General features: G+C 40.6%; 1 protein-coding gene across 1 annotated transcript; it reads right to left on the bottom strand.

Annotated features, from left to right (window-relative positions):
* Positions 1 to 1,266: 1,266 nt before the first annotated feature.
* On the bottom strand, positions 1,267 to 3,046 carry IL5 (interleukin 5). The gene is made up of 4 exons (XM_069484037.1): positions 2,874 to 3,046; positions 2,632 to 2,664; positions 1,468 to 1,596; positions 1,267 to 1,365 (listed from the first exon to the last, which is right to left on the bottom strand). Exons 1-4 carry the CDS (start codon positions 3,015 to 3,017, stop codon positions 1,267 to 1,269), a joined length of 405 nt encoding a protein of 134 aa, XP_069340138.1. The 5' UTR covers positions 3,018 to 3,046.
* Positions 3,047 to 13,396: the final 10,350 nt, after the last annotated feature.

Raw genomic sequence — 13,396 nt, forward strand, 5'->3', positions numbered from 1 at the left:
AAACCTAGTTACAGGCACCTGCACTGTTCTCGTCCCAGGGGAAGCCTTACAACTTGTTTTAATTCTACAGCCAGTCCTGGAAAACCCATTCATTTTCTTATATATTTTAGTTTATTTTTTTTGAGACAGAATCTCACTCTGTTGCCCGGGCTAGAGTGCCATGGCATCATCATAGCTCACAGCAACCTCACACTCCTGGGCTCAAGCAATCCTCCTGCCTCAGCCTTCCGAGTAGCTGAGACTACAGGCATGTGCCACCATGCCCGTCTAATTTTTTCTATATATTTTTAGTTGTCCAGATAATTTCTTTCTATTTTTTAGTAGAGACAGGGGTCTCGCTCTTGCTCAGGCTGGTCTTGAACTCCTGAGCTCAAACGATCCTCCTGCCTCAGCCTCCCGAGTAGCTGGGACTACAGGCATGCGCCACCACACCTGGCTAATTTTTTTCTATATATTTTTAGTTGTCCGGTTAATTTCTTTCTATTTTTTAGTAGAGATGGGGTCTCACTCTTGCTCAGGCTGGTCTCGAACTCCTGAGCTCAAACGATCCTCCCACCTCGGCCTCCCAGAGTGCCAGGGTTACAGGCGTGAGCCACCGTGCCCGGCCCATCCATTCATTTTCTACCATTTACCCCGCACCATCCGAGGGTGGTGGGGACACTGTGAGGAGGAAACCAGGTTCAGCTCCTGCCCACGTCCCTGCTCCCCACGTCCCCATTCAGTCCTGCTCGGTCACTTCCGCCCTGGGCCTTGCAGCCCTGAGACTCCTCCAGGGAGAAGCAGGTGCTGAGCCAGCAAGAGCTCAGACCTCAGCACGTACCCACACGTGCTGTGCCAACTTCAAGTGTTAAGACAGAGGCCAGCGGTAAATTGAACATTAGAGTAGTCTATTGTTTGTTTTATTGAAACATGACATAATATGAAATAAATATTAATTTACCACATTCTTAATCATTGCATAAATATTAAGTTAACATTTTACAGAATGTTAAGTTAAATAAGATAAAAGTATACATCAATTTTTCCTGGAGCAAACTGGAGGAGAATACTTCAATGATTCTGATATCTAAAATATATCTCAAATATTTTATGCTTTCTGCTTGTGTGAGGTGGAAAAGCAGGAGTGTGCCTGAAATACGGACTTTGCCTCTGAGGTTTAGATCCACGGAAAATCAAGGCTCCACCCTTCACTGGTTCTCATTCTCGTTGCGATAAAATGTTCTTCTCCTCTTCCAAAATCTTTGGCTACAATAAACCAGCTTAGTCTCAACTGTCTATTGTCCACTCAGTGTTTATTACACCAAGAAACTCTTGCAGGTAGTCCAGGAACTGCTTTGCTCTCCGTCTTTCTTCTCCACACTTTTTCTGTGAAAAGAAAGGACAATGGGCATTGTAGGAAACAGTCAATTCCTGTAGAAATAGGCACAGCCAGACAAATATAGTTTCCACTGAATGTTTGCAACTTACTTTTTGGAGGTCAATATATTTTTTAATTAAAGACAAGTTTTGGAATAGTTTTTCCACACCATTCTCTTGTCCAGTTTGATTCTTCAGTGTGTCTAGTCCCTGAAAGATTTCTTCAGTACAAAGTTGGTGCTAAATGAGGAAGAGTTTTAAAATTCAAAATATCAATTTTTAAAGCTTTTTAAAATGCAAATAATCAAAATAAGGTATAAAAATTTGGTCTATTAGTTATTCCACAATGTATACATATTTCAAAATGTCAGGTTGTACATGATAAATATATACATTTTTAAATTTGTCAATTAAAAATAAATTAGAAAAAAATTTTTGGTCTAAAAACACTACAAACATTGTTTTGTAGTGTTTACATGAGTTCCTTTCTCCAAAGAGTTTTTTGTTTGTTCCTTTTCCAGGTGGCACACCACCTCATACTGAGATAAAATTTTCAAAAATCTTAAACGTTTTAAAAATTTCAAAAAATAGATGAAGTTTATAAAATTATTGAGGAGTTTTAGAAATGATATAAAGTAACTGCTTACCCAGAAACAAAGTGTTTAGGAAGTGCAATACTATGACATTATCCATTGAACTCACATCAGTGTTCCCTTTTACAGTGACAGCTGGTAATTGTGTTCTATGTAACTAACGAAATCATATATTTTACATTTTAATATGACCAGGACATATTCCAAATGTATGCAATGCCATTATATAGTCATATCACTTAAATATGTGGACATTATTAATATAGGGCATTTGTTGTATGTTTTAATGTCTACCGATCATGATTCTAAAAATATAACTCTAAGTTACTAATACTTTCAGAAAGACATTAGAGTGAGGAAGGCCGAAGACAGTCAGAAATATACGGAGACTAGCAGGCACCTGTCACCCAGCGTGGGACTCTTTCCGGAAAGAATCCCTGACATGAGGCTCTCTGGGATGGAGAACTGACGACATCACCGAAAGGCAAGATCCACTTGTTTGATGGATTCTGCTTGTTACAAAGTCATTCCTAATACTTATAAGCACATACACTCACATCCACCCAAATGAAAACACAGTGCAGAAAAGTAAATAGTTCCAATGACAGCTAATGATTTACAGCTTAAAATATGAAATTTACTTATGCACGTGATCATTTTATTGTATCATAATTTAACTTACATTTTTATGTACAGGAACAGGAATCCTCAGGCTCTGAAAGGGAAAAGAAATAGAATCATCTTTAAAGCACTCCGGCATTCATAACTTTTACCGTAGTGCTTGCTAGTACTGTGGTTATCACCTGTGCGTCACTGGTACACTCAGAACTTTATTATTTATACTGGATCTCTCTACACAGCAAATGAACCATCGCAAATGGCCACCTGCGCATGTCAGGCTGCAGGAATGAAGATGAAGGTTACCTCGTTGCCTGTCAGCAGGGCTCCGTGAGTGGAGAGCAGCGTCAGGGTCTCTTTCACCACCGTGCTCATGGGGCTTTCGACGGGAAGGGCCCAGGCGCAGGCGGCTCCGAGCGCCAGCAAGCTCAGAGGCAGGAGCGTCCTCATGGCTCTGAAACCTTCAGTGTTTGCCTTTGGCAAAGAAAGTGCATAGTAGGAGATTGCGTCCCCAACCCATTTATTCTCTCTCTCTGAGGAAATGAATAATTTCTAACAATCAGATAGAGAACACCTAATAATGGCAAGTCATGAAACCAAATGTTTCCAGTGCTTTGTATCTTAAAAAAAATAAATAAATTTACTTTTATCTTTTAATAATAAAAATCCCTATTTTCCCCCCTTCAAAAATATTTTCTATTACAAAAGAAAATCTTTGAGTTGATACAGGATTGCCCCACATTTGCATTTCTTAAAATCAGAAGATTGAGTTTCCTCTTAAAAGATATGTGTAAAAAGGAGAAGTGTAATGTAAACCACTAAACCGAATTTTATGCTAAAATACATAAAAATTGGGAATGTTTTTTCTGTTTGACTAAGTTCTACCGTGGTTGCAGCTAGATTGATCTGCTTGAATGAAATTGGAGAGCCTGGTAGGAAGACAGTGATTAAAACTGAGACCAACTCAGCAGGGTCAGGTTGTGTTCAACAGGGCCTTCATTAGGATCTTTTCTTTGTCAGTGACCAAAAACCTAACCCAAAGTGGTTGAAGATAAACAGGGAATTTATCGGCTTGTATAACCAAACAGTGCAGAAATGGAGGTTTCTTTCTGTCTTGCGTCAGTAACTTTCCCGTGACTTCGTTCTTGGGCAGCTCTGCCACTGAGGTCCCCGGACAATGTCAGAATTCCTGGATCTGTGTGTCTTCTGTTCATGAGCAGCAGGGAAAAGAAGTTGTGTTTTTCTTAGTGTTCAATCAAAAGCCCTAGAATTTGGTCTCTTTCTGACAAGTGTCACCCTTGAACTGCTGCCAGGGTGCAGGAGATGCTGACCGGCTCTCCGGGGAGCTAGGGTGGAGCTCCTCCCACCTCGACCGCGTAGCTGAGGAATACAGGGCCCTGGGCAGGAGTAAGAGGGACACAGATGCTGGGAAGTCCACCAGTGAAAATCTGTCACAGACACGACACACGGGCATGGCCACACTTTCTGTCCCACCAGGCTGGAGGTGTCCTTTCACACCTCGGGTGGACCATGTGTGAGTACATGTAATTAGGGGAATCGGCCTTCGTTCCTTGGGATCAGACCTGTGATCCCAGAAGGGAGCAAATGAGGCCCCTTCTAGGCCACACCCTTTCTTCTTCTCTGGCCTGGGCACATGTGGTGGAGGTGGAGGCCATTGTTTTTAATGGAGGGTTGCAGTGAGCACCCCAGGGTGGCTCTGTGTTGGCGCTCTGGAAGCCTGGCTTTAGGACTATCTTGAGGACCCAGGCAAGATGGTACCAAACACAAATTGTCACTCGGGACACCTTTACAAAGCTGGGTGCAGTTCTGTATGAGAAGCAGAGGCGGCCGGGAGGCAGACACACGTTATACCCATGGAGCCCAGCTCTGCGCCGACAGGATCAGAGCAGTGTAGGATTTTACTGGCAGCCTTGTGTCCTGTCTGGTTTTGTTTGTGCTGAAGTGCTGGGCTCTCGGGTAGAGGTGTCTGTTTGAGCACTTGAGAAGTGTTTTCCTTGAGTCTGCCAGAGAGACAGTGGCCCACTTTAGTGAATCTATCAGGACTAAGGTAGGAATCACAAATAGGCTTGGATCACGGTCCTCTAAAATGGTGCTCTCAAAACCGAAGCTGAGTTCTGGCAGGAGCCTCCTCTGCCCAGATGATGTGGGAGTTCTCTCTGGTTCACCCTTGTCGCCTTTGGTCTACACTGAGGAAGCGTGGGCTTAGATGAACGTTTCAGAGGAATTGCCAAATAACTTGTTGTTTTAGTGCCTTAAATACACAAGGTTATGAGTGTTTAAACTCCATCATAGCACTGCACAGGCAACCTAGGTGAGATACCCCTGTGTTAGCCTTCCCTAAGTCGGGGAAAACTCACCAACCACTCGCTATTTTTAGTGGAGTAATCAATGAGCGAAGTGAGCAAGGTGTAACACGACAAAGGTGGTGGGAGCCATGGCAAACCACAGCACGCATGAGGTGGCAGCTGCTCCTCCGCTCCAGCCGATGTGACACGTGACACCCTTGGGCCTACGTTGCCAGAACATCCAGTGTCCCAAGGAAGCCTGTGACCCTGATTATCAGTGTGGGCTCCCGACTGTCAGGGGTTGGCAGCTGTGCAGTGCACCGCGTGCAGCCTCTGCTTGGCAGCGCGGCTGCAGGTTCCTGTCGGAGGGCTACTTATAAAAAACACTTCTTAATCAAAATGGTATTTTTTAAAAAATTTTTTGATTGTGGTAAAATACACGTAACGTAAAAGTTACTGCCCTAACCATTTCAAGTGTACCGTTCAGTGTTAAGTACATTCATAACGCAGTGCAACAGATCACCACAGCCCTTTTCATCTTGCAAAACTGAAACTCCATGCCCATTAAGCACAGTCTCAACCCCCCTCCTCCCAGCACCTCCAACCACCTTTCTGCTTTGCCTTTATGAATTATTTATTTATTTATTTTCTGAGACAAGGTCTCATTCTGTTGCCCAGGCTGGAGTGCAGGAGCATTATCTTAGCTCACTGCATCCTCCAACTTCTGGGCTCAAGCCATCCTCCTGCCTCAGTCTCCCAAGTAGCTGGGACTAATAGGTATGTACCCCCACGGCTGGCTAACTTTTGTTACTTTTTGTAGAGATGTGGTCTTGCTAAGTTGTGCAGTCTGGTCTTCAACTCCTGGCTTCAAGCAATGCTCTGGCCTCAGCCTCCCAAAGTGCTAGGATTACAGGTATGAACCACTGTGCCCGGCCCTGTCTTTATGACTCTGACTACTGTAGCTACTGGCTTATTTCCCTTTGCATAATGTCTGTCCTTCAGGTTTATCCATGTTGTAGCATGTGTCAGAATTTCCTTCCTGTTTGAGACTGAATAATATTCCGCTGCAGGTATACACCATGTTTTAGTTACCCGTTGGTCTGTTGATGGACACTTGGGTGGCTTCCGTCTTTTGGCTGTTGTGAAAAGGCTGCTATGAATCTGAGCGTACAAAATCATATTTCTTATAAAGTTGACATAGTCATTAGCTTTTCCTCTATAAGTCTCATCACTCCTACCTGACTGCAAACTTTCTCAGAATAGGGCTGTAAAATAATGTATTTGAAAGAGCTTTATTCATGTAAAGCTCCAAACAAAAGTTAATGGCTTTAATCTCCTGTGCAAAAGAATTCCAAATAACATACGTAGATACTTCACCCTAGGAGGTGAAGCTAATCCCCCTTTCCTTAGGGGTGGAATTCACAGAGTAACTTCTTTTAAAAGAGAACAGTAGGAAGAGGGAAGAATAACAAGTAACTTTACGGTGGAGAAACCCGACGAACACTGCCTCAGCTAGGCAAGCAAGGTCAACAGTGACGTCATGTTAATTGCTTGTACCTTTGATATGATGCAGTGAGAATGGCTCTTTGTCCCTGTCATCTTCCTCCCCTAAACCTGTAACCTCCATCTAACCACGAGAGACACACTGTACATACCCGGATGGAAGGACAAGATGCCTGCACGGTCCTCCTTACGACTGCTCAGCTCAGGAAAAACTAGAGTCTGAGAAATCGTCACAGCCCAGAGGCCTCCAAGAGACATGGTGGCGAACTGTGATGTGGTGTCTTGGATGAGATCCAGGAACAGAAAAAAGGCAACAGGTGCTAATAAAACTAAGGAAATTCGAAAAAAACCTGGAGTTTAATAATGGGCCAACGTTGGTTCCTTAGTTGTGACAGAGGTGCCACAGTGATGTCAACAACAGGGGAAACCGGGTGCAAGGGTCACCAGAACTCTTTATGATATTCTTGAAAGTTCTCTGTAAAGCTACAATTATTTAAAAGAAAAAGTTTATGAAAAAATGACACTGAAAGTTGAAAAAAGTTAATGATTGTTTTTACCATTATTATTAATATTAACAAGATTTTGCTTAGGAGGCTGAGGTGGGAGGAGAGGCTGAGCCCAAGAGTTCAGGACCAACCTGGGCAAGAGAGCGAGACCCTGTCCCCATCCCGCCCCCCAAAAGACTTTGTATTCCATGAATGTCATGCACTTGACCTTTTTACTGCACCACTAGACTGTGAGCTCCTTGAGAATAACGTTTTTATTTAATTGATCTCTTTGTCCTCGAGGACTGCCCTATCGTAGGCAGTCAGTGTTTATTGAACACGTAACTGAATGAACAAGCGTGCATTTGGTTGTATTCTTTGAACAAATTAATGTCAATACAGCAGGTCCTCAAATACCATTGTTTAGTTCAATGCTGTTTTATTCTATCGTTGATGAGAAACAACTGATTCGTGGGGGGACCCCTGTCTGTGTGGAGCCTGCATGTTCTCTTCACGTCTGAGTAGGCTTTCTTCGCGTATATGGTTTCTTCCCACATCCCAAAGATGTGCACAGTAGGTGAGCTGGCATGTCTGCACGGTCCCGGGGTGAGTGCCCGTGGCTGTGCCCTGTGATGGAATGGCGTTGTGTCCAGGCTCGGCGCCCTCCTGGCACCCTGAGCTGCCTGTAGAAGACCCAGCCACTGGAGACCCTGAACTGGAATAACTGGGTAAATAACTATCTTACTTGTTTTTTGTTTGTTAGTGGGGTTTGTGTTTGTTTTGTTCTTTGAGGCAGGGTCTCACTCTGTCATCCAGGCTGGATGGAGTGGTACAGTCCTAGCTCCCTGCAGCCCCAAACTCCTGGGCTCCAGCGATCCTCCTGCCTCAGCCTCCCAAGTAGCTGGGACCTCAGGCAGGTGTCACCACGCCTGGCTATCTTACTTGTTTTTACGAATCTTTCTTAAATGTATGTATAGCTCACAATTATAACATTAGAAGTGTTTTGGTCTTATTTAGAAGTTTGATGATATTTTTGTGAGAAGAAATATGCTGTAGGAACTTAACTCTCATTTATACCAATTAGCTTGTGGCAAAATTGGTTTAATTAGATGCCATTTTACTTAAAGTCGTAGATTCCAAAAACCTATAGACAGAGTTAAGAGAAGATCTGCTGCACTGTGGAAACTCAAGGAGTCTATTCCCTGAAGCTGGGAGTCTGCAGCAACTGAAACATTTTTGGCGGGGCTTCTCGGAGCAAAGTTTAGGATTCAGGTAGAGGGACCAAGCCAATGGGAACTGCCATGAGATTTTTAAAAATCCACATTATTTTAGGGGAATAGAAAGAAATTGGCAACCTGTTTTTTAAAGACTTTTTGGTAATTATATAATTTCGAAAAAGGACTTTAATATTGAAAAGTTATATTAGTGGGTAACATTCATCCTTTTGCCTTAAAACCTTTATTTCTATGAGTGGGTTACACATTGGCAACATGTTTTTAGAAACTGATAACTGTGGTTTTTACTAACCGTGTAGTCCTTTAAGGTCAAATGGCTTTTCCATGAACTGATTCTAATCAATCAACTGGGCATGATGCCTCACATTTTTTGTGGTGACTAAATGTAAATTGATAGCATCTCTTTCTCTTCTTCACTGTATTCTAACTTCCATCCTTTCAATCCCCAAGCATATCTTTAATATTATTTTTTAACTGATAAATAACATCATAGGAAAATAAACACAGAACTTGTTTCCTTTGACATAGTAATTGTCAGTTTTTTGATGATATTTTCCAAACTTTACTAATGCATAGACAGTTTTAGAGAGTTGTACTCAATGAATATATGCAATTTGTATTTTTTTGCTTATTAATATTTCTCTTTCTTATAGATACGTAGTTTTCCTATTTATTATTTTAACGGTTACCTGCTATTAGATGAGACTGATATACACAGTTTACTTCACCATTTCCAAACTTGTAGGCATTAAGGTTGCTTCTAGCATTCCACAATTTTAAACAATGCTACTAGAAACCTCTTTGTAAAATTAAAAAAAAAATATTTCCTTCTAGTAAGGAACTTGTGTGATTATTTTTATAGTTTTTGTTACATTTTACCAGATCACCCTCTGAAAATATTCAATGCACCAAAAAGAATTCTCTTGTGTTTTCACAGTGCTTTATGATTTGTAAAGCACTTTCTAACTTTGTTTAATCCTGACATCAGCACTGAGAGGGAGATTTCTTTCCCTGAAGGTCCACTGGCACCAGGCTTCAGTGGTTTTGCCAATGTAATGCGTGAAGGAACCCTGAGAGAAGGAGTGATGTAAGGGGCAGTGGGAATCCAGAGTTGATACATACGTTGACTTAAATAACTTATGCTGTTAAAAAATAACATGTATGGACACGCTTGACGCTCAGACTCGGGGGGATGGGGAGGATGGGCAATATATATAACCTGAACTTTTGTACCCCCATAATGAGCTGAAATAATGATAAAAAAAATAACGTGTAACTTATTTTGCTCCTTATTTCAAGACAATGAGGAACAAAAACACTGAACAGTGATAACATGGGAAGTGGAAGGGATGATCAGAGTTGGCACATTTTACAGTTCTTGTACTGTTCAGAAGGATGCTAAAGATAGGCTTCAGAATAGGAGTGCGAAAAATTGAAGAGTACTCACTAAAAGAATAGAAATAGAATATGTATCTTCCATAAAGTAAAACAAGGGAATAAAGAAAGCTCAATGAATCAAGAAAGCAGGGAAGGAAAAGAAGCAAAGAAAAAGCACAGAAGAAGATAGAAGTCAGTCCAAATTGATCAGGAATCACAGTAATTGAAAACAGATTAGTCTCATCTATTAAAAAGCAGATCCTATAAAATTGCATTAAAATAATCTATCAACTATTTTCAAGAGATACACTTCATGCAAAATGACATAGGAAAGTTTGAAAATCAGGGAATAAAAAGATATACAGCAGGTCCTCAAATAACCTCATTTCATTATATTGTTTATGAGAAAAAAAATAAATTCCCAGCTGGGCCACTGTTTTGTGGCGTTTGCACATTCTCCCTACGTCTGTGTGGATTTTTGCTGGGTACTCCAGTGTCCTCCCACATCCCAAGGATGTGCTTGTTAGGTGAATTGCTGTGTCTACGCGGTCACAGTGAGTGTGAGTGTGTGTTGGTGCGCCTGAGATGGACGATGTCCTGCCCAGGGCTGGGGCACACCCTGCACCCCGAGTTGCCGGCAGAAGCTCTGTCCACCCTCGACCCTAGACTGGAGTAAGAGGGTAAATAATTATCTCGTTTTTAGGAATTGTTCTTAAATGTATACATAGCTCACAATTTTTTCAATGTTTATTTTTTTTTATTTTTTTTTTTTTGAGACAGAGTCTCACTTTGTTGCCCAGGCCAGAGTGAGTGCCGTGGCGTCAGCCTAGCTCATAGCAACCTCAAACTCCTGAGCTCAAGGGATCCTCCTGTCTCAGCCTCCCGAGTAGCTGGGACTACAGGCATGCACCACCATGCCTGGCTAATTTTTTCTATATATATTTTTAGCTGTCCATATAATTTCTTTCTATTTTTAGTAGAGATGGGGTCTTGCTCTTGCTCAGGCTGGTCTCGAACTCCTGAGCTCAAACAATCCGCCCACCTCGGCCTCCCAGAGTGCTAGGATTACAGGCGTGAGCCACCGCGCCCGGCCTTATTTTTTCAATGTTTAATATTAGAAGTGTTTGGCCTTTATTTAAAAGTTCAGTGATGTTTTTGTGACCAGAAATATGCCATAGGAGCTTAACTCTTGTTTATATCAATTGGCCTGTGGTAAAACTGGTTTCCTTATACATTGTTTCCATTAAAGTTACAATTTCCAAGAACTTACCCAGGAGTTAAGTGAGGACTTACTACTGTACTGGACAAATACTAGGCAAAAGAAAGCTCATGTACCAATATCAATAACAGAAAAAGGCAGAATTTATGTCAGAAAGTATTATAAGCTCATGTACCAATATCAATAACAGAAAAAGGCAGAATTTATGTCAGAAAGTATTATAAGAATAAAGATGATGATACCACTGCACTCCAGACTGGGAAACAGAGCAAGACCCTGTCTCAAAAAAAAAAAAAAAAGAATAAAGAGGTTCATTATTGGGTATAAGATAGTATCTCACAGTAGTTTTTTTATTTCATTAATTTTGGTACCAGTGAAACCAAACATTTTTCGGAAGTAGTAGTTTACTGAGAAGTGGGGACTTGACTAATTTTCCTTTTTAGCTCTTTTTATTTTACAGATTAATCATTTTGATTGCAAATCTTTTTCCCTTCCAATCCTAGAGCTTATGTTTTAGTTTTATAGTTTCCCACTGTCACAAAGTTGAAATTTTTTGTAATGGAATCTGGCTATATAGTCATGTCCAGTTTTTTTCATTCAACTCACTATTTTTTCTGAAGTATTTTAAAGTAAAGTACAGCCAGCATGACACTCTATCACTAATACTTGCATATACATCTCAAAAAAGGTCATTTTCTTACATAGCAAAATATTATCACATCTAATGTAATAAAATTATTGATAATTCTTTATCATCTAATTTCCGATCTACATTCCAATTTCCCCATGCATCACCCAAATCTCCTTCACATTGGGTGCTATATACCTCGATCTCTTTAAATTTGCAACAATTTTTTAAAAGTCTTTTAAAATCTTAAACAGTCCTTGCTTTAATGAGACTGACCTCCTGAGAGTCAGGCCAGTGTCTTTTACTATGTCCCACCTTCTGGACTTGCCACTTCTACCCTGTGGTGCTGTTAGCTTAATCCTCGTAATTCCTGTGAATTGGAAGTTAAATCTAAAGGTGTGATTGGATTCAAGTTAAACTTTTTTCCCTTTTTTTTTTAATCTCTTATGATGTTAGGTACTTTATACTGAGATCAGAGATACACAATGTCTTGTCTCAGTCATCGTTAATTTCTTATGTTTGTTTGAGTCATAAAATTCTCTTTTAAAAGTGGGGTAATTACATTTCTGGCCTTTTCTTTTACTGCTTTCAGAAATATCTTGATTTTCGTCCGCCCAGAACCTATAGTGGTAAGTAAAATAAGGTGTAGATTAGCTTTTTTCTTTCTACACATATTCAGGTATCCACAGCATTTATTTCAATGCTTTTGGTGGTTACCCAACTGTTTATGTTTGTCAAAACTCATGGAACTGTGCCCTGGAAAAAGGTTAATTTTACTGTATGTAAATTATAGTTCAATAAACCTGACTTAAAAAAAATGGTCTTTTCCTGGCAAGTGATGCTGTTGCCAAAAAAGAAAAAAATAGACATTTCTTCAAAGAAGATATACCAATGGCCAATAAGCACTCAGTAATAATTATTGAAATGCAAATCAAAACTACACTGAGATACCGCCTCAATAGGATAGCTACTATCAAAAAAACAAAATAACAAGTGTTGGTTGGCAAGCATGTGGAGAAATTGGAACCCTTTAAAAGGACCGAAATTCTGACATATGCTACGACATAGATGAACCTTGAGGACATTATACTAAGTGAAATAAATAATCCAGTCACAAAAAGACAAATACTGTATGATTCCACTAATATACCTAGTCAAAAATCACAGAGACAGAAGGTAGAATGTTGGTTATCAGGGGCTGGAAGGTGGGTGGGTGGGGAAATGGGAAGTTATTATTTAATGATTACAGAGTTTCAGTTTGGCAAAATGAGAAGATTTGTAGGGATAGAAGATGGTGATGGATGCACAAAAATGTGAATATACTTAATGCCACTGAACTGTACACTTAAAAATAGTTAAGATGGTAAATTTTGTTATGTGTATTTTATAACAATTTTAAAAATTGGAAAAAAAGGTCTTTAATCGTTTCCCATTGGTTAATTACATTTGGTTTGTCAAATAAGACATTACTAATATAATTTCAATCTGTTTTTTCCTTTAGTGATTTAATTAATTAAATTTTTTTTTAGAGACAGAGTCTCCTTCTGTCCCCCAGGCTGGAGTGCAGTGGCAGAATCTGGCAGAATCACAGATCACTGCAGCCTGGAACTCCTGGGCTCCAGGGATCCTCCCGCCTCAGCCTCCAGAATAGCTGAGACTAAAGGCACAGGCAACCACGCTGTCGGGCTACTTTTTTTATTTTTACTTTTGTAAAGATGGAGTCTCACTATGTTGTCCAGGCTGGTCTCAAACTCCTGGCCTCAAGGGATCCTCCTGCCTCGGCCTCCCCAAGTGCTGCCATTACAGGCATAAGCCACCGCCCCAGGTCTCCAATGGTAATTTTAAGTATCTGTTGTAATAACTGACTTTTTCATGTTTTTTTTTTTACCTGATACAGCCAGAGACTATTTCACTTCCCCACGTGCGTCCTTTGTCACATTGTTTTAGTTTATGTATTAGGTTTTGTAAATTACATTCTTGGGATTGTATGATTGAAGAAATATGTAGTACGTTTTTCCATCTCAGGCAGAGGCAAATTATACCACTACGGTAATCCAAAGTTTTTGCTTGATTTTA

The sequence above is a fragment of the Eulemur rufifrons genome, chromosome 10, assembly GCF_041146395.1.
Source record: "Eulemur rufifrons isolate Redbay chromosome 10, OSU_ERuf_1, whole genome shotgun sequence".
NCBI lineage: Eukaryota > Metazoa > Chordata > Mammalia > Primates > Lemuridae > Eulemur > Eulemur rufifrons.